Source organism: Lissotriton vulgaris, chromosome 9, assembly GCF_964263255.1.
Source record: "Lissotriton vulgaris chromosome 9, aLisVul1.2, whole genome shotgun sequence".
In the NCBI taxonomy this organism is placed as follows: Eukaryota; Metazoa; Chordata; class Amphibia; order Caudata; family Salamandridae; genus Lissotriton; species Lissotriton vulgaris.
Genome location: NC_141697.1, coordinates 526,353,086 through 526,374,665, shown reverse-complemented (window position 1 = coordinate 526,374,665; position 21,580 = coordinate 526,353,086). Strand labels below are relative to the sequence as shown.

The 21,580-nt window shown below is 46.4% G+C and overlaps 1 protein-coding gene across 3 annotated transcripts in view; it reads left to right on the top strand.

The window, feature by feature from the left end:
- The window catches only part of LOC147690365 (cytochrome P450 2F2-like), a 533,126-nt gene extending 512,537 nt beyond the window's left edge, over positions 1-20,589 (top strand). For all 3 annotated transcript variants that reach the window (XM_086938001.1, XM_086938002.1, XM_086938003.1), the window contains 2 exons: positions 10,155-10,296; positions 19,301-20,589. In XM_086938001.1, the coding sequence (XP_086794127.1) occupies positions 10,155-10,296; positions 19,301-19,482 (324 nt within the window). In that variant the 3' untranslated portion in view covers positions 19,483-20,589. The remainder of the gene's footprint in view (positions 1-10,154; positions 10,297-19,300) is intronic.
- The last annotated feature ends 991 nt before the right edge of the window (positions 20,590-21,580 follow it).

The window sequence follows — 21,580 nt, the reverse complement described above, 5'->3', positions numbered from 1 at the left end:
ATTCCTGCCTTCCTGCACCTGCTTTAGTCTGATCTCATTAACAGTACTGTGTTCATGTGTGGTGCAATTGGTGCTCGTGTGTGAGTTGTGCACATATTTGTACAGAACAAGGTCCTTGTGTAGCAGTCCGACACATGGTTCCTGAGCAGCGTGCTCTGCTTTACCTGTTGTGGAGCGTCAAGCCTGGTTCAAGTGGTTGCCTGGCATTGCCGGGTGCTGTAGGCTTACATTGCCCTGGTTTTGGTTCCTGGGCTGGTGTCTTTGCCCAGTTGGTCCTCTGCGCCTCTGGGCATGTCCTTCAAGATTGCCTGGCTCTGGCCCGGTAGTCTTCCGGGGCTATTCCTCCGCCTTTTGCTGTGGCCTGGGTGCCGGGAGTGTTGCGCCCTGCTGGGTGCTGCCTTGGGACTGGCCTCCACGGCTCCTTTTGTCTCCTCAGGCTCTGCAGCCGGTGGTTTCTAGTCGAATGACCTCTGTTGCTGCCCTCTGGGATGTCCTGGTTTCCTGCTGCCGGCTGCTGGTGGGGTTGCGCTGCTGCTGCGTGTTCCTTCTCTGCCGCCCTAAGTGCCACCCTGACTTCTCCTGCTCTCTTCTGGTCTCTGCAGCTTGGTGTGGGTTGCTTCCTGGATCTGGGGCTGCCAGCTGCTGTCGGCCTTTGAGATGGGTGTGAGTTGCCTGTGCTTGGCGTGGGGCCTGTCGCCCTTCCGCCCCCTTGTCAGGTGCCATCCGTGTTTGGTGTGTTGGTCTTCTTGGCTGTTGTTCAGCTGTGCTCGCCGGTTGGCCTGTGGCGTTTGCTGGGGTGTCTCTCTTCTGGCGCTCTTTCTCATACTTTGCTGTATTTTGCATGTTTCTGGTGTGGTACCCTGCTCCTGGGTCCCTCGGCTTCTGCCCTCCTGTTAATTCTCTGTGTTAGTGCTCTGGTGATCCCGGGCCCGATCTTTTGGTGCGGCAGCCCTGTTGTCTTGGTCCGGGGTTTATCCCGCTGTTGGCCCCTGTCAGTCAGTGGCTTTGTGCCCGCTCGGCGTGCCTTGGCGTGCTCGGTCTCCTCTTGGAGGGGGGGGGGGGGGTTCTGGCTTTCCTTTCTTGCCCCTTCTGCTGCGCTGGCTTCTGTGTGCTCCTGTTCTTGGGAGCCCTATGGGGGCCTGCAGGTGTCAGGGTTAATGCCCGGGATCCCCTGCGTGGGCGGTGCTCTTTTCTTCCACCCTGGCTTTGGTTATGTGTGGCCTGGGGTGTTTGTCCTCTGCCTTTGGTCTGTTTTGTGCGGTCTGGCTGGCTCCGCCGTGTCCGGATGCTTGTCTCTTCTGGGCAGGGGGCTGCTGTCTCTTGAGGTTGCGCGGTTCCTGGCTTCCGTGGGGTCCTTGGATTAGCCCTTGTGTTCCCCTTGTGTTCCCCTTCTGTTGCGCTCTGCTTTCTTCTCAGGGGTTGCCCTGGGTTGTCTTTGTGGTGGTCTGGGCTCACCGCTGTTCGCATGCTTGCGTTTGTTGGCTGGGTTTGCTTCGTTGGCCTCTGCCTTCTCTTTGGGTCGGGCTTTCTCCTGTCTCCTGGTTCCACCAGTGGTGCTGCTTGGTGTGTGGTTGCTCCTGCTGCAGCCCCTTTCTGCTGGGTGCTTCTGCCTGGTGCTTTTTCCTTACTGTTTCGTGGCTGGTGCTGGTGTTTGGTCCCTGTGTGTTTCAGGGCCCGTTTCCTCTCTGTGATCTTCCTTTCGGTGGTCTGTGGTGCGCCTTGAGTCAGCTTCTGGCTTTCCATTGGAGCCTTGGTGCCCAGGGCCCCCTTGCAGCCTGGCTGTTGGCTGTGGTTTGGTCTTTTCTTTCCCTAGGGTGCCTGCCCACTGTGTGTGTGCTTCTCCTGCCCTTGCGTTTTGGCTGGTGGTGCACCTAGGGCTGTTGGGGGGGTTGGGTGTTATTTCTTGCTCCGGTTCCCCACCTCCCGTTGGTGCTTTCCGTGTGGCGGTTTGCCTGTGTTTGCTCCCTTTCCGGGGGTCCATGGGGCTCCAGGATCCCAGTCCCTGCTGTTTGGGCCAGGCTGTTTTTTGCTGGTGCTTGTCTTGGACCTTGGCACCTCGTTTCCTGCTCCTCTGTTGTTCTCCCTGTTGGGGAACGCCTGGGGTTCTGGTGAGGTTGCTTGGATTTCTGCTTGTTTTCCCCTCCGTCCTTTCCTCCCTGGGAGCCTTCTTTTGGCCCTGCATCCTTGCTCTGGGCGTTCTCAGGGTGTCCTAGCCTGACACATTGGTGTTTTGGTTGTGCCCTTGTATACCCTCCCGGGCCTCGTCCTGCCCGCTGTTCTTCATGGGTTTGGTTCATTGGGCTGGTGTTGGGCTCCGGTTTCTTCCATTTTCCCTGCTCTCCTCGTTGGTTTGGCCCTTCATGTAGCTGGTGGTGTTTCCACTCTGTTTGCCCCTTGGTTGCGTCTGGTTTCGTTTGGGCTTTGTAGGGGCCTGGTGTTCTGTGGTGCCTTCTGGCTCCCGCTGGCTCCACCTAGTGCGTTGCCTTCGCCTGGTCCTCGGGCTCACGTTGTTGGTGCTGGGATCATGTCCTTCACTTTCCTTCAGGGTTGTCACGTCCAGAGTTGCCTCCTGTTCCTCCTGGTCTGCCAGCTGGTTGCTGATTTGGCTTGGCCTCCGGCTGTGCCTCCTGGGTTTTGGCTTGCTGTGCTGTGGCTACCATGCTGCCTCTGGGGTGTGTTTCCTGGATTCCACGGTCCCTTTCCTGGTGGTTGGTGTCCTGATTCGCTCCTGTCTTTCCTGCGGGCTACCCCGGGTTCTGCACCAGGTGTGGGGTGCCTTTCGTCTTGCCCCCTCATCCCCTGTTGGGGTGGGGTTGGATGGTGTTGTCTTGCCCACTCTGGGGATGTGTTCTGCTGGTGGTTGGTTGTCCGGAGTCTGGTGCTGCTTGTGCCTCTGGCTTCTCTGCTTCCTCCGGGTCCCACTTTGCTGTAGCCTCTGCTGCCGCCCTGCCCTTTGCTTTGGCTTGTGCGCTCCTTCCAGGGGTTGGTTGGGCCTGGGGGTCCTCCTGCGTCGACAGGTTGCTTGTCTCCGGCCCTGGCTTCCTGGTTTGTTCTTGTCTGCCCACTGTGGTTCGGCGGGTTCGTACCTGGTTGGTTCCTGTTTGGGTTCTGCCGGGGGTTCCTGGTTGCCCTGGGCTTTCTATATATATATACTTAATAATGATTCGAAAGGCAAAGCGAAATTTGCATGTATCCAGGGTTACAGGTGAAGAGAAAGGAACACGCATACACTGACTTCGTTTTTCTATAGTTATATTCAATAGTAAAGTAGAAATGAATATTCAAAATTTATAAACATAGGAAAAAAGTATTTACAGTCGTGTACGGTGTCCCAAGTGAAATATGAACCTAAATATCATAAGTGATGTTGTGTGACAATATTTACAAGATTTCAAAGGCTTTTTGTTTCAGAAAGTGACCAAGTTTAAATTTTTACAAATACATAGTCCCTATACAATGATAGAGTACAATTTCAATGGTTTGCTGTTCCTTTTTCTGTCAACACTATTTTGGGTGTAGGGTCTCTTTAGGACCTACAATGTTAGGGACATCTGGATGTAGAATTAATAATAATAATAATAATAAATCATTTGTAGAGCGCCTGGCTACACAAGGAACTGTGTGTCCCCGCACTAACTGCTGATAGATTTCGAGAGGCAGCTATGGAGAAGCTCTAGGAGGTTACATAATGGGGAACAAAAGTGTTTTAAGCTTTCCCCGAAATCTCAATTCAGAAGGTTCCATCCGCAGATGAAGCGGGAGTGCATTCCAATGCATGGAGGCGAGGTACCTAAAGGAGCGGCCGCCCATTCTGGCCCTAAGAATACGAGGAAGTGTAAATAACATCGTGCCGGATGATCTTAAATTCCGAGTGGGGCGATGTATGGTGAGTAGGTTCTTTAAGTAATCAGGGCCTTTGCCCTGGGCGATGCGATGAGCATAGCAGAGGGTTTTAAATGTAATCCTCTCCCTAACCGGGAGCCAGTGGAGTTTGGCCAAGGAGGTCTTTCCGGAGGCTCTACGTGAGAGTCTGAGCACGAGGCGTGCAGCGGCATTCTGCACACACTGGAGTTGGTGTAGACCCATAATCAAGATGGGGGTCACAAGCGCGTGGACAATAGTTTTTCTGGCTCCGGTAGGAAGGAGATCTAATACTTTTCGGAGAACCCTCAGTATGCCAAAGCACCTCCCCGTTACCCTGCTAATATGGGCCTTGCCAGAAAGGTCAGAATCCAGCATAACACCAAGGTTTCTTACCGACTCCACAGGAATAGGAGGATTTCCTAGTTCAATTGGCCACCATAAGCGAGACCAAGCTGATGCTGCTCTCCCGACCACCAGCAGTTCAGTCTTTTTGCCATTCAGATGCAAGCAGTTGTTGTTCATCCAAACTGCTACTGCTGACATACAGTTCGAAAAATTGATGGTGTCTTCTTTATGGTTGGGAGTAAGCTTAAACACCAGCTGGGTGTCATCTGCATAACTGACAATGCCCACCCATAAAGCCTCCACAATGTGAGCCAGGGGTTCCATATAGATGTTAAACAACGTAGGGCACAAACTTGAGCCCTGAGGAACCCCATGGCTCACCTCCCGGAGGGAAGATCTAAAGGGTGGGCAGTGCAGCTGAAAACCTCTGTTGGCCAAAAAGGAGCGCAGCCAGGCAAGTGCTGACCCGTTACCCCCATGTCCGAAAGACGAGACAGTAGTGTTGTGTGCAGCACGGTATCAAATGCTGCACTTAGGTCTAATAAGACCAACGCTGCTGTCTCACCTTCATCCACTATCTGCCTGAGACGCTCAGTGGAGTACAAAACGGCCGACTCGGTAGAGTGGCCAGTTCTGAATCCCGATTGTGAGGGGTGGAGGAGGGCTTCTTCCTCCAAATATTCCATGAGCTGTCTATTAGCAATTTTTTCTATTATTTTGGCGCAGAATTGGAGGAGGGAGATGGGGTTGAGATTTTGGAGTTGGGAAATGTGAATATTGGGCTTCTTTTTTAGTGGTATAACCTGAGCAGTTTTCCACGCCTCCGGAACATAACATTCCTGAAAGGACAGTGTCACCATGTGACTGATATGGTCAATTAGTATACTCTCCATAACTCCCTTGCACCGAGCCAGAGGGCACGCGTCGCAGGGGGACCTGATTGTATACTATTAATAATACCTAAAAGTTCATGTCGATCAGGAGTTTTAAAGCATGCAAGATGGGATTTCTGTGTGGAGATAGCTCTAATATCCTCACTGTTTCTTAAGAGATCTTTATTGTCTGTAAAGGTGGCATGAATGTTGTCAACCTTATCTACAAAGAAATCAGCTACAAGATCACACATCTCAGTAGAGTAAGTGTCTTGAGCCTCAAGTCTAGATGGAACCATGAGTTCTTTGTAGATACTAAATAGTTCTCTGGTGGGGTTGTCTGCTAGCTCAATTCTGCTTTTGAAGTGGATACTTTTCTCCAGTGTTACCAATTTCTGGTATTTTTTTAGCTCCGTTTTGTAGCATAATTTGAGTTCAGGGGCATATCTCTTCCTCCATCTCCGCTCTACAGTTTTACATTGAGCTTTGGTCAATCTAAGTTTTTCTGAAAACCACGGGGCAGTTCTGGATTGTCTTACCGGTGGTTTGAACGTCCAAGGTGCGACCTTGTCTAATGCATTGGACATCCAATTCTCATAGCTATCCCATGCCTCCTGTAAGGTGTTACCTAGTGTCAGGGGATGTTCTGATAAGGCGCTTTTAAACAGTTCTGGAGTGAATTTTTTCCAGATTCTGCATTTTTGTGATAGGGTTTTTTTGGATGTAATTCCTGGGGGTTCATCTTCTATTTCAAATGGAACGATGCTATGATCCGACCAGAACAATGGGACCAGGGGTAGAACCTTAGTTCCTTCCCAATTTGAAAAAATTGGGTCCAAGAGATGGCCTAACTGATGCGTGGGGGCTGTTGAAAGCATCCTGACTCCCATGGAATTCAGTGCTGTTACCACCGTTTGTGCTTCTCTGCAATCTGTATCTGCAAAGTGAAGATTTAAATCACCTAGGATAAGAAACTTTTATATCTGACTACTGATTGAGTTATTAATTCTATAAGTTGGTCTCCAAACTGAGCAGCGCCCCCTGGTGGGCGGTAAATCAGTAGTCCACTGACCACGTTTTTGGGGCCTATTTTTATGGTAAAGAAGCCACTTTCGCTGTTAGGTACGGTGGTTTTAAGTAGAGTGCACTCAAATTCTGATTTATAGATTAATGCTAACCCTCCTCCTCGCTGTTTTTGTCTGTCAAGTCTAAGTAGACTATAACTAGGGGGGACAGCTTCAAGTATATCCGGGGAGGATGTTTCTTCCAGCCATGTCTCAGTAAGAAACATGGCGTCCAGGTCTCTGTTTATCAGTAGGTCGTATATCTCGACTTTATGTTTATTCATAGACCTACAGTTTAGTAGTATCATCTTTAACTTGACTTCTTCCCTCACCACCTTAATTACTAATGGCAAGGTCTGATTACATATCTTGCAATAGGGGGGTAAATACTCAGCCCGTAAAGTATGTAAACAACTGTGTTTCGATGTCTGACATAATGATAGCAGGTCTGATTTAGTGTAGTATAATCGGTGGCTATACATACTCTGAGAGCCAGCTGGTTCTGTAGGCCCAGGGGGTCCTGCCCCGTGCCCCGGTCGATCGCGGACGGGCGCAGACAGGCAGGACTCTGGCTTGACTCCGGCGCACGTATGGCGCGCCCGCTGGGCGCGTCCGCTGCGCGGAGACATTGCCGTATGTTTTTATAGCGGCGCCCGTGCAACGGAAGAGGCGAACCCTCTCAAAGATGGCCGCCACTAATTTCCCTGCTCGGTCCCCGGAGATGACGGCCCTACAGTCGGCCACTCATTGAGGGGGGAGGCAAGTAGTCTGCCAGCGTAGTCAGCGTAGTCTCTTCAGGACCTACAATGTTAGGGACATCTGGATGTAGAATTGCTGAGGTATAGTGGGGTGATGTGTAACCCGTGTTGAAGGTGAAAACATGGAACAGTGACCACATTTGTCACTGTACCAAGAAGGACTGACGTAAGTGATCTAATCCCCTTATTCGAAGAAAAGAAGAAATCACCATGATTGCGGAAATATACTGCCAGGGAGCCCCCGTAATTCGAATAATATCAGCCACTGCTGAATTCGAAACCTTGAAGCAGAAAAAAGAGCAACCGAGCCACACTTAAATTAGGATTGCTAAATCACACACCCTTATCAGGGAACCCGGTTGGGTTTCCTAGTGAGTTCCTTCTTTTCACCTTCAACACGGGTTACACATCACTGCACTATACCTCAGCAATTCTACATCCAGATGTCCCTAACATTGTAGGTCCTGAAGAGACCCTACACCCAAAATAGGGTCAAAATTCCGTCGACAGAAAAAGGAAAAGCGAACCATTGGAATTTTACTCTATCATTGTATAGGGACTATGTATTTGTAAAAATTGAATCTTGGTCGCTTTCTGAAACAAAAAGCCTTTAAAACCTTGTAAATATTGTCACACAACGTCACTTATGATAGTTAGGTTCATATTTCACTTGGGACACCGTACAAAACTGTAAATACTTTTTTCCTATGTTTATAAATTCTGAATATTCATTTCTACTTTCCTATTGAATACAACTATAGAACAACGAAGTCAGTGTATGCGTGTTCCTTTCTCTTTGACATCACGTGTAACCCCTGGATACATGCAAATTTCACTTTGCCTTTCCAATCATTATTAAGTATATGTTTCACAGGAATCACTGTTTTTCTTAAAAATACTTAATCACTCTGGTTCCATAGTGAGTAGTGTTCTCTTGTCCTTTCCTTTTCGGCTCTGGGGATTTGTGTCCGGTCCTGGTGCGGTTTGCTGCCTACTTCCCTGTGAGGCTTTCCCCTCTTGGGGTTTCTGTTGCTCCTGGGCTCTCGCTGTGGCTCCTTCCTTGTTGGCTGGGTGCTTGTACCTGGGCCCAGTTGCCCGGCCTTGGCTTCTTTCTTTGGCCTTCTCCGGGGCGGCCAGAGTTTGCTCTGTGTCGGTGCGGCTGCTGGGGCCTGTGCTCCTTCCTGGTGGGTCTGGGGTAGTCGGCCTTGTCCGGTGGCTTCCCTTGGCTGTGTCCTTTTGGGTTTTGAGCCTGGTTGCTTTGTCTCCGGTTTCTCTGGTTGGCTGCTTCCTTGTTATTGCTCTGTCTTTCTGTTTTTTTCTTGGTTGTTTCTGGTCCTTGTTTGTGTCCCTGCTGTCCTGTTCTGGGCTGCTGGCCGGTACCTTGTTGTGGGTCCCTCTTTCTGTGATCCCTTGGGTCGCTGCGTTTGGTGTGGTTTCCTGGGTGCGCTTGGGAGTTCGGGAGGCCGAATTTTCTGCTTTGGTATTCTCCACATTGTCAATGAATAGGACGAGGACATAAGGGATCTGGGGGTAATGCTCTATTACTCACTGGTACTCTTTATTACTTAGGGTCCCGTTGTCCTCGTCCCAATCATACACCCCTCCCTCCCGGGCAGACGGCCTTCCTGTGTGGGCTTGGTTGTACAGGCGGGATGCTGGGTAAGTGCTGCTTATGTACTCCTTGTGGGAGGGGCAGTATTAGGGTCCCAGCATTCCTCTGGTCTTTTTTTCTGTTGGGGAGATGGTTATGTCCACAATTGTTGTAAAAGAACATTGATACATTACTTTCCGCATCATAGAAAATAAGGTGGCCCCCTTATCACTTCCACTTCTATGTATGACATGGACAGGGTCACAAAACTTCTTTATTGGGTCGAAAACACTCTTCTTTCTCATAAAATGGATTTTGTAAATGGTTAAACAGTCTTTCGTGGTTGCAGAGCCAGTGGGTTTTTTTAATTGCAGATTTTGCGATCACAAAATGCTTTGGACATCAGGCCCTTAAAGCGTTAACTAATGACTGCCAAAGAGAAACTGCACAAATTGGCAATGATCTAAAAAGTCCTAACGGTAAAGGTGGAGTTTACTACCAGACAAGAACTGGCCACACTCCAGAAAAATGGACAGAACGTTCGAATTCATCTCTTTCACTGGTAATTACTGGGCGTCACATTAAGCTCCGTCTTTTTGTTTAAAAGGCGCTGTCAGCCTGAACTGCAGGGCCATGTCCCCTCTGACGTAAAACACAAGCAATCCCATATATGTTTCCCCATGCAAATCCTAATCATTGAGAAGTAGCCTGAGTGTATATGGCACAGAAAGTTGTTGGACTCACTCTTCTGAAAATATCAGTGCCAATTAGGTGAATCACTTAGGAAAGCATGCCACATTGAGAAAAAGAAGGATAAGTGGAATGACCTTATGCAAAACAACGACTGGATACTCTATGCCACATTCTATTCCATCATTCGTTTACTTACTGTGAAATTCTACGCAGGCAGTAAAAATAAACAGATCACTGAAAGTCAAGCACTTAAAATAAAGTCTGACCCAACTGTTATGGTGACAGCCCCTCTGACCAGGTTCATAATAGGACACAGATATGTTTTGGGCTTGTTGGGCATCATCTGCAGGGTGGAGCTTGAGTGCCTTTGGCACAATAGGTTATAGGGCACGCATCTGGGCACACAACAAAAAGTAAAATGGAAACTAGAATTGATCTGATCCATTGGTAATATCTGTCAGTCACATTCCATCCAATATTTTTTGCTTTTATTTTGCTCACTTAAGCACTTCAAAAAAGGACATCAATATGGAAATTATTCCTATCCTGCCCTAAAAGGGGCAGTCCAGACAAACTACAAATTATGCCCGTCTGATTTCCAGCATTAAATGGGTATCACAAACTGTGACCCTCACAATTCTTAGACATATTGATGTGTTCAATGTAAAGAAGTGGTTCCAAAATGGCCAGAAAGGTAAAAAAAAAGCATTCCCGTCTGTAAGTGCTCGAAAGTAAGTGTCAGGCAACAGGCAACAATGGAACTTCACAATCTACTTAAACATAAAGAAGATCTTCAGTCTTCAACACTCTGGTGACATATAGATTCTAGAACAGAATGCTAGTTCAATCAACTCATAAAATAAAACCTCACATGGTGCCTAACATCTCAAGATGCTGGTCCTCACATCTTTGCTGTAAGCATTCAGTTTCCCTATCGTCTTGTGATAGTCTCTTATTTGTTTTTCAGGGAACCGAATTCATACCTCTTTTGACTTCCGTGCATTTTGATCCCACCATGTATGAAAATCCTGACACTTTTGACCCCAACCACTTTCTGGATGAAAACGGTTGCTTCCAGTTGAACCCGGCCTTCATGCCATTCTCAACAGGTATCAGTCAGATTTCAGTTTTTGAGAATAAATACTTCTTTACAGGTAGTGCTGTTTAACCTTTGTGCAAAATTCCTAAAGTTTCCATGAGTGCCCCCATGACGAACTGCAGTTTAGTGCTGGACAAGCGGACTTTTGAAATGGTTAGTAAACACACTCTATGGGCTTGATTCACAAAGGTAAACTTACACTTTTGTTAAATTTACAACACTTTGGTATTCACAACTACGTGCTGAGTTTTACAGCTATGCACTCCCTAAACTCAGGTGTGGAGAGTTCTCTGCCCCGTTTGCAGTGTCTCTGTGTGTGGGAACTCCACACCCCTAATTATTAGCAGTTGTAAAACGTAGTTTGTGAATACCGAACAGTAGTAAACTTAGACATGAGTGTAAGAGTACCTTTGTGAATCAAGTCCTATGCCTTGCATCTCCCCAGCACCCATGCAAAAATTTAGAAGATTGAGGCTCTTTAGGTGTTGTCCTTTTTCTCTGTTCTGCATCAATGTATTTGTGTGTGCATGTGTGTGTGTGTGTGTCTGTATGAGTGTGTGTCCACACGTGTGCATGTGTGTGTGCACTCTTAAGGTGGCAGGACAGGTAATGATAAGGAAGCAGCTTTTATCATGACTATGATAATGGACATAAACTATTAGAAATGAGCAGCCCCAAGAACAAAGTAAATACTCTCCAGCTTGATACACTCGAAGAAGCAGTTGATTGGTATATTTACTAAAAGCTACTTCTTACCTTCCTGTCAAGATAAATGTTTGGTTCAATTCTGAGTTTAGTCGGACTACCATTAGGCTGCTTTTTCTACCTTCAGTCACAAGTATTTTTGTTACTTTACTACAGGTCACCTAGTAATTTTGCAGCCTACTTGGCTGTAGCCGCCGTTTTGATGAGACAGAATGTCTTGGTAGCTGTGTTCATATCAGCACATTCTCTTTTACATATAAATTATTATTTTCTCCTGTTTTTGAGGCTAAAAATCATGTAGTCTAAATTAAATCCTAAATAAAAGTAAATGTTTATCTTGGTATCGTGGTGCTGAAAAACAGATTTTTTGTTTGCTACTCATCTGAGTGGTGTTTACTTTAGTGATCTCAAAGGGATGAAAGGTTAAATTGATCCACTGACACTGGAACCTACCACCAAAAGGCCAAACATGGATCATCATGAATGCCTCAGAACACTAACAGCCTGATTCATGAAGCAAAATTGCGCTCGCAATAGCTGCGAAAATGGTATCGCGGGCGCAATTTCCCTAATCGGTATTCACCACGATAATAGTGAAATCGCTAACACAGAATTGCGAAATCGCAAAAAGATTCGCAGAATCCCGGCAGTAGACCATTTGCGAATCAGAAATAGCGAGAAATCACGGAATCTGCGAAAAAAATTAGCGAAATCGCAATTGGGATTCATAAAAAATCGCAATTAGCGAAAAACCCGGCGAGGCGCAATTTAAGGACAACCCAAAGCAGGTGGTAACCATCAAACCCATAGTAAAAAAAAAATAGAAAAACCGTTGGCCAATCAGCAACTGGTGCTGGCCTGACCAAACACACTTAAGGAGAAGCAGCATCAGCATAAGAAGTGTCACAATGCCAGGAATGTACATGGTGGTCAGGCGGCGAAGGCTACAGCGAGCAGCACGGAGGAGACGCAGAATCCAGGACAGGATATTCCGCCAGCGGGTCACCCTGCTGGGCCAAACCAGAGAGCAAATATAGGCAAAGTACCGCCTGAATGGGGCAATGATCATCAAGCTAATTCAGGACCTTGACCCCCTGATGCAGCACCCAACAAGGCGGACCAATGCTGTGCCAACACATGTCCAGGTATTGTGTAGCCTGCACCTCCTGGCCTCCGGGAGCTTCCAGGGGATAGTTGCGGCTGCTGGGGGGATATCCCAGCCCACCATGTCCCACTGCCTAGGGAGTTTCCTTGACGCAATGCTGACCCAGCTACACCACCACATCAAATTTCCAACAAGCCAACAGGATTTGGATGAGACCAAGCTTCAATTCTACAATGTCGGCTATTTCCCACACGTGATAGGATGCATTGACTGTACCCACATCCACATCCACATCTGCCCACCAGCTGCAACGGAGTACATGTACCGCAATCGCAAGTCCTACCACTCCCTCAACATCCAGATGGTCTGCAATGCTAAGACATACATCACGGACATAGTGGCACAGTACCCGGGGAGTACACATGACTCATTCATATTCCGGCACAGCGGCCTCCACACACGACTGGCCAGGGGAGACTTCGGGGAAGGACACCTACTTGGTAAGTAAACTTTGCCCTCAATGTCACACTGCGATGAAGTAGCTGCGCTGCACAGGCACTCACCCTCTGCTCCTCTCATTCAGGTGACAGTGGCTACGCCCTGCGTGAATACCTCCTCACCCCATACCTCAACCCTGCTACACCACAGAAACGGTGTTACAACGTATCACACATACGCACAAGGAATTGCATTGAGAGGACTTTTGGGCTACTGAAGAGCAGATTCTGCATACTTCACAATACAGGTGGGGCCATGTACTACAGTCCTGATGTGTGCTGCCGCATTGTGGCTGTGTGTGCAATACTACACAACATTGCCACCAAGCGCTGGATACCTGTAGACATCTCTGGCAGTGAGTCGAAAGGGGACGACCAGCCACCTGCACATGTGCGCCATGCACGCGGGGAGAACCCAGCTGAAGGCCACAGACGCCGCAACCACATCACAATGAACAGTTTCTAGTGCACCCACTCCCCTCACCCAACAAATCACAATTGCATGCAAATGGAAATAATGACAGGATGCCAATGTATGATGCAAGAATAAATATTACTGTTGGATTCACAATAATAGTGCAAGTTGCCATCCTTCCTATGCAATCAGTATTGCCCCATACTGCTGCGTCCAAAACACAGGGCAGGCTTGTAGTGTCAGCATGTCCCTGTAAAAGTACATGTTACTCAGGTGCGCCTCCGGCGCGCAGCACCCAAGCGCCTCTCTGGCTCCTCCTCTGCCACCGCACGTGACCCTGCAGTGGGCCTGGTGCTACGTCCTAACACCACAACCTGTGAGGCAGACAGGCTGCTCACACTGGAGGTGCCCTCGCTGGCATTGTCCCCCCCGACATTGCCTGGTAGAGTGGGATGGAGTGCCAGTACGGCAGTGGTGAGGTGCTCTAACACTCTGGCCACATCCTCACAGCATTGGATTAACTGCTGCTGCTGCGCCAGGGACCATCGCGAGAGCTGGGACGTCGCATTCCCTATCACGTAGTTGGATCTTGTGTATGCGTACATCCGCGTCAGTAGCTACCGGTGGCGGCAGCGGGCGGTGTTGCGCTGCGATTTTAGCGCAGCAGTGTTGGCCTCCATGGCTGCCGTCATGCGGTCCATCCTCTCTGCCACATTTGCCACATTGCGGCCAATGTTATGTAGCTGCATTTGTATGGCCCCTTGCCGGCGTACCTGCAGCTGGTGAATGTGTAGCATCCTACGCTCAATGCTCATGCTCGGCAAGCGCACTTCCATCCCCCTCCTGCCACTGCGTGCATTGTTCTGCAGGCGAGCCCTGCCATGCCTGCTCTGCTGGATGGCCACAGTGGGTTGGCGCTGTGTCACTGCAGTCGCTGGACCAGATGTGGAGGCTCCAGCTGCTGGTGGCGTTGAGGTAGGCAGAGGTGCTGCGCCTGATGGTGGAGGCGCAGATGCTGTGGGCCTGGCTGCAGGGGTAGGTGGTGCGCCTGATGGTGGAGGTGATGATGCTGTGGGCCTGGCTGCAGGGGTAGGTGGTGCGCCTGATGGTGGAGGCGCTGATGCTGTGGGCCTGGCTTCAGGGGTAGGTGCTGCGCCTGATGGTGGAGGCGCAGATGCTGTGGGCCTGGCTGCAAAGGTAGGTGCTGCGCCTGTTGGTGCAGGATGTGTTGGTGACGGCACCTCCTCGGCATCCTGTGGTTGCTCATCGATGAGCAGCCTGTCACTGTCGCTGCTGTCTGCGCCACCTGTGAGGGGAAGTGGACGTTCATTAGTTGCATGTATCTGTCACACGTGCAGTTGCTACATGCATGCTGGATGACATTCCCTGAGTGGCTGTGGCATTCCGTAATTTGGGACCTGTCTGGCTGCATTGGGGTACTTGTACATTGTGGGCAGACTACATGTCCCACAATGCTTTAGGGCATTACCTAATGTGCACGGATGGCATGACTTTGGAACATTATGGGAGGCTATAGGGTCATGGCCATTTATAGGGGACAGGGTCGCAGTCGCATGCCACTTACCTTGGCTCTCTTGGGTGGGGCGGGATGAGTCCAATCTGGTGACCCCAAAGCACGCCTCGGGCTCCAACGTATCCTCGACGCGGTCCTCCATGGGGGTGTTGGGAGGGACTGTAGGTCCTCCCCCTCCAGTGGCCAGGGTCTTGCCCAGCCTCTCGGCCACCTTCTCCTTGGCACGACCTCGGAGGTCGTACCACCTCTTCTTGAGTTCCTCCAGTGACCTGTGTGCCATGCCCACGGAGTTCACTGTGGCCGCTATCCCGACCCAGATTCTCCGTTTCTCCTGCTCAGGCACCCTCCTTGATTCTCTCCCAAACAGTTTTGAGTGGTTCTCAACCACCCCTTCAATGAGGTGCTCCAACTCCTGTTCGGAGAATTTCATTTTCCTCTTGCGCCCGGTGTTGCTGGGCCCTGGTACAGCCTCCTCTACCATTGCTGCAGTGAGATTGGGTGTGGAATACCAAGTTTGCTGGTGTCCTGGTAGGAGCTGGGTTAGTTGCTGCCTCGAGGTCTGCCTCACTGTTGTGAATGGGGGTGGGAACTGGCTGCTTCCTGGTTGTGATGTCATCACAGTGCTCGAAATGCGACTTCCCGTTTTCCCGATCTCGCGATTTTGCGATCTCGCAATTAGAGATCTCGCAATTAGCGATATCGCTATTTGCGATATCGCAATTCCTACACAGATGTAGCCAAAAATTAGCGATTATTCTGCGATTTCCGTTACTCGCAAACGCTTTTTGCGGCCGCGTGCGAATCGCATTTTTTTTCGGTAAATTTCATGAATACCGATCTGTGATTTCTAAATTGCGATTTGCTGTGAATCGCAACTTGAAAATCGCAGATTTCGGTTTTCATGAATCAGGCTGTAAACCACCTAAATCAGCCATTATTTCTTTTAAGACTATTCATATCAATGATCAATCGGTTTCTTGTTCGATTAATTCTACCAATCACCATCTTACTTTATGCTAATTTACTTCAGTTTGATTTTACAACTGGAGCTTAAATTTGAAAGACTGGAATTTCATGTAAGTAAACATTACAGTCAAAAGTAGATTTTCCAATTTTTACATGAAGCTGCGGTTTAAACAAAGACAAATGTAAAAACATTTGGCTTCCTACATCTGAAAAAGGATAACTCTCCAAATCCAATCAATAGTTCAGGAAAGAAAATTGTATGGCCACTTCTGAAGAAGACATTAGCACTGAATTTGTAATCCTTTATAAAGCGCTGTGTGCGCAGAAGAATGAATATTCCACAAAAAGATTTTTTAAACAGCCTAACCATTGCAATGAGTGTGTACAGAGAGGCAGGTTAGACTGAAATATCAGGTTATTTGAAATTGGGTATGATTTACTCCCTACGCATTAAATAGCCCCCTATTTCTGCTAGATTCCGAACTAATCCACCAATTTACAAAAAATCCAATATCACAGCATTTCATGAAAATTCAAAGCGCTGTTTTTCGCAAATGGGCAAATTGTGCAGCTCTACATTTAGTTTAAGTCATTTGGATGATGTCATCAGCCGCTATCATGTTAAAAAAAATGCATCCGAGAGATGCTACAGAGTAATTTCAAAGTGCAAAGGTGAGCAGCGCCTTGAGCCAGACTTAAACGTGTGGCCCATCCTCAAATGCAAATTGCTATCCCTGGTCCTGTGTTGTCACAAATTCCATGTGGTGTAAATGAGTCAGAGCTTCTAACAAATGTATATTGGGACTCATTTCAACATTCTAAAGAAATTAAACAATTAAAAATTGCTCCATTATTGAAATTGCTTATAAATTTCAAGAGTGGAGAAAGGGTCAATGATGCAGTTGAGCTCAGATGCCTAAAGACGTTAATAAAGTAGAATAGTCTTTTTTCTCTCATGTACTGTGACCCATGGGGTTATGACCTAATTTTAGAAATAATCTTCAGAAATCAATAGCTCAATGTCAAATGGAAATCCAGATATGAGCTTCAATCTAGAAACCTACAATGAAATGGAGGAGGGTTTGGGGGAAGGAGTTTCAGGTTTATTTCACAGTCCAAAGGTGAGAGGTGTCTAGGGCCAGACTTATGCTGGTGAAAATCGGTATTGATCTGGTTGGTCCTTTCAACCTTCTTCCTCCCTCTTCTCGCTTGGCTGTTGTTGTCATTGATTACTATTCCAAGTGGCCAGAGATCCGTTTCTAGCCAGATTACAAAAATGTTATCGATTTCCTAAATTAAATTTTTCTGCAGGAGAGTTTTTCCTCTACCATTGTTTCTGACAACGGGGTACAGTTTGTCAGTCAGGAATCCTAAGATTTTCTAGTGCAAGGTAGCGTTGCTCACTCCAAGAGTTCTCTTTATCAATGACAAACTAACGGCCTTGTGGAATGAGTGAAGAGGGTTTGGAATAACTGTGTACAATGCGCTGTTGCATCGTTCAGAATGCTGTGCGCTCCGTGCCAAACCACTCCGCACGCATCCACCAAAGTTTTCCCTTTTAAATTGTTGTGGGGAAGGAAGCCTTCCTACAAGGTGTGCCCTGGATGGATGTCTAAATGGGTGAAGATGGATTCCATTGTGGGTGTGGACGACCTCGTCAGGGAAAATATCTCCATAGCTCAGTTATTCCAAAAGTCTTATCTTGATGCTAGGAGAAGAACGAGTCCTTGTACATTTGTTGTTGGGGACACAGTGCGTGTGAAGATTCCTGTTCACAGCAAAAAAGGAGATGCTAGGTTCTCTGAGCCCATGGTTGTGGAAAGGATTTGTGGAAAAACAACAAACAATGGTGGAACATGTCCAGGGTTGTTGAGTTGACTGGATATGCTCCCCCCTGTCGCTAGTTTAGCAGTTCTGCTGATGAGTCCATTGAAAAACAATCAGATGCTCCTCTCTCGCTGAAGTTGCATAGGAGCAATAAACGCCATTCTGTTCCTATGAGATTTTGCTAATTTGGTTCTCTAGTTTCTTTCTGTGTCCGCCTTCCCTTTTTTTTCTTTTCATATGCACGTCTGCTCTCTCTCCATTTTCCCCCCTCCTGTCTAACCTTGCTTCCCCCTTTGTTGCTCCTGGTTCCTTTTAAAAAACACATTTAGAGGAGGGGGATAATGTAGTGGCTTCCCTCACTGCGTTTTTCTCTGTTGTAAAATGCTCACCCCTCGCGGGTACTTGCGTGTGTCCATTCCACAAAGAACCTTGAAAGCTGGGTTTGAATATGTTGAGCAGTTGAATGAAGTTGCACGTTCTGTTGGCGGTTGAGCAGTCCCTGTTGCAAATAAAGTTATTTTACCGGTACCTACCAGTTTTGTTGCAAGTTCATCACTAGATATTATTTGTTTTGTGGTGGACACTTAACAGTGCCTCTTTCCAGAGATCGCTTAAGAATGTATAGTGGGGGGAAGGGGAGGGAGGCGCTGTTTGAAACACATTCGATTTTATTACACATGTTGTTCTAATTCAAGTCCTAATGATGCCAGACAAGATTGAATTAAACATTCAGAAATGAGCACCAAAAGCTCAAACTGACTTTTGCCAGCAATTCATACAGTACCAAAACAAGCATGAATGACCATGGATTCATAGACTAAGCCATTTCTTTTTGCAACTGGAAGTAGTATTTTTAAGCTTGGCATTGGTGCAATTTCTAAAAACCAAACTCTAACAAGAGGATTTTTCTAACTGGGAAAGTTGGCACTTTCGGTATTAGTTTACAAATAAAGGTCTGATTTAGATCACGGTGGGCATGTTACTTTGTCGGGTAACCTGTCCGCCAAAATATAAATCACGTAGGATATAATGGGATTTTTTATTTTGGCGGGCGCGTTATCCATCACCATTGTGACAGAGTAGCACTTCTGCCAAGATCTAAATCAGGCTCAAAGCCTACAGCTCTCAACTGTGCACAGGGAAGCACAGTGTGTAGGAGTGGATCTGTACATGGAAGGACTAAATGACTTTCCCATTCACTTTACCAAGGGCCCCCTTGGAATATGAGGGTCCTGGGCAATTTACTACTTTGCTTTAGACTAAGACAGAATCAAAGACAAAATAGGAAGCATGAGTATATTCCAGACAGGCACCCCTGGGTGTTTGGGTTAAGGGGAAAATTTAGACATGGGGAGTTACCTATTAAAAACAAATCAGGACATTTGGTGATTATTATTAGATGTGGAAACACTGGAATAGAGCATGTATATTGCCTCTGCTTAGCAATTTATTTTACCACAAACAAATCTATATTTTGGAGGTTGGGGTAGGCACTGTAATTTTTCTGTGAGGGTGTTATCTTCTTGATAAAAATTTTGTCCCACTTCTCTTTTTATGTTTTTTTAATTTACCATTCAAACTTGGGAGTCAGCCATCTTTGAAGGGTAAGTAAAGGAACATGACGACTGCTGCACCAAGACGCAAAGCATGCATGTGTGGTGACTTTGGGTCTGCCACAGCATCATGAGACATTGAAGCACGTGTGATAATGCATGTGTGCTGTTTATCATTACAATTTTTTGCTTATTTAAAACTACTTTTTTGCTTTTGCTGAGGCTGAAATGCATCGGAAAAAAAACATTAGCAAGGTCGATCGGTCCTATTTATAAAGCCAAATTGCAGAGCCATTGGCTTTACCAATGCTTGTTAAAAGTATATTTGTCCTGGAACAGCAAGTTCATGTATGCAATTAAAAGTTCTAAATCGGGCAATCCTTTTAATATCTTGTCATTCTCTTACTTGTAGGGAAACGCATATGCCTTGGAGCAAACTTTGCGTTGATGGAGATTTTCATCTATATCACAAGCATCTTACAGAACTTCACACTGAAGCCCTTACTCAGCCCTGAAGAAACTGACGCACGCCCAATCGGGATCTTTTTGGCAAACGTACCCCAACCCTTCAAGTTCTCCTTGATTCCACGTTAAAAGAGCTACCCTAAACAGAATAAATGAATTGCTTGTAAATAATAGAAGTGGAGCAGCTTAATTTATGCTCCAGCCTTCAGTTGTAATTATACAATTATATACTCATATACAACATTATATTATATTGTGTTTTAGCTTCATTAATGTGTGCAAAGCAACTAAATGTACTAATGAAATGCAATCACTGTAGAGGCTAGGAATTTATATACAAGTACAATATTATTCAATATAAACATGTAATCATGCTCACATGTATTCATGTTTTTGCTTTTATACTCAAGTTAGACGTGCATCTGTATAGTAATGCACTTGAAGTTCATGCTTACTGCTGGATTTATTTGGCCTGACTACAGGCCTCAGTTGAAATGTGTTTACTCTTGCCAGTATGCTTTTCTCTCATTTCACAGGTGAGGTATCAGGTTTCTCATCAGCTAAAGAAAGGCATATTGTTTGCATTAGCCTGTCAATAGTGAAGCCTGAAGGGAAACTCGGTAGAGAGCGTGGAGAAATAATGGTCAAAAGAAGACTTCTGTTCATCATGTACCAGGACAATTGCATGTTCAAGGTTGCCTTCTACAGTCTCAATTTCGATGCAATGGGAAACAGGAGAGAGTGTGGATGCTTCTCCAAACTAATAATTTGGTTGGTTCCTGGTTGTTTGAGAAAAGATAAGAATGTAACTGAAGCTCCTGTTGTCTTAATTTGTGTTCCCAAAGTTAGTTGTTCAGATTCTTTCTTGACTCAGAGATAGACAGTCCTCTCTTCTGCCCTTGAGAGTGTGAAGCTTTATGCTAAACATATTCCTTTTCCTAGGCTACAGAGGTCTGCATTATGCTGACACCTTCTAAGCTCCCTAAAAAGAATCCTTGATAGATAATTCTATAGTTATTCTTTATCTAGAAGAGAAAGGGGAAATATCCTTATGGAACACCTATTTATTATAGTTTGTTTCTGTATCGCTGTGGCTGTTACTACTCTGTATGTCATGTTATTACACATTAACTGAGATATTTCAGCTTACTAGCTGTATTGCTGCACCTATTGAATCTATGGCTGTCCATTTATTTACTGATTGATTAATATTCTAAAATAAACACATTTAACCATATTTTGTGACTTTTGGAACTTATCGTGGAGTCGCATTGACTTTACAAGTCAGAAATGCACTGCTGATGTCTTCTCTTTTTCCTCACTGCAATTCAACCAACTAAGGTCCATACGATCAATGGGGAAAATCTTTAATGACCTTTCTAAAAGATTGTAGCATAAGTACTAACACGCTGTCAGTAGTAACATTGCAACAAGTTGGGTACACAGCTCTAAAGAAACAGTATCAATTGAATAATATTTGAAAACCAGTGGCACAATATTTTCTATTCATGCTGCATTGTCTTTGTCTTCTACTTACAGGACTCCTCCCAAAAAACTAGTATTACTTATAGCTGATATTTTCATATTAGATCTGCTCTATTAATTAATGTCCATTCGTTGTGAGATATTTCTTCAACATATGATTTTCAAGTCTATAAATCTGTCTACCTAGACACCAGGGGACAGGTAAAACAACAGTATATGTCACCATAAATTCTTGCAAAGTGACACATAGTGCCCCAAAATGCTTTTGCGTAGGAACATTGCCCTTAAAGTTGTGTAAATAGTGGAATTCTCTTCCTTAAGGCAGGTGGCGTCCCATGGGTGGCTCATGGGTGCTCCCATGTTACCAGCCACGGCCAGATATATGATTGTCAAACTATCACAGCAGTTGAGAAAGAAAATTGTTACATTTCTCCTCAAATTTCAGCCATTGAATGTGTGCTGACTTGTACAACACACTCCAATGTGTGAAATGTTAAACAATGGTCTAAGCTTAGGATTAGGTACTGAAAGAGCACCCTTCCAATACAAAACCTAAGCTAAGCAGCAAACACAAACCTTCAGACTATTGGGCAATTAATTGTGTGCACCCAGTGCTAGGCGGCATGTTTGTGCTCCAGAACTGCGGTAGACAGCAGCAGTGCTATATTTAGTAAATACAGACCTGAGCTGCTCTCTACCCCTAGCACGGTACAAAAGGGGGTGGTGATGGACGGAGCATCTG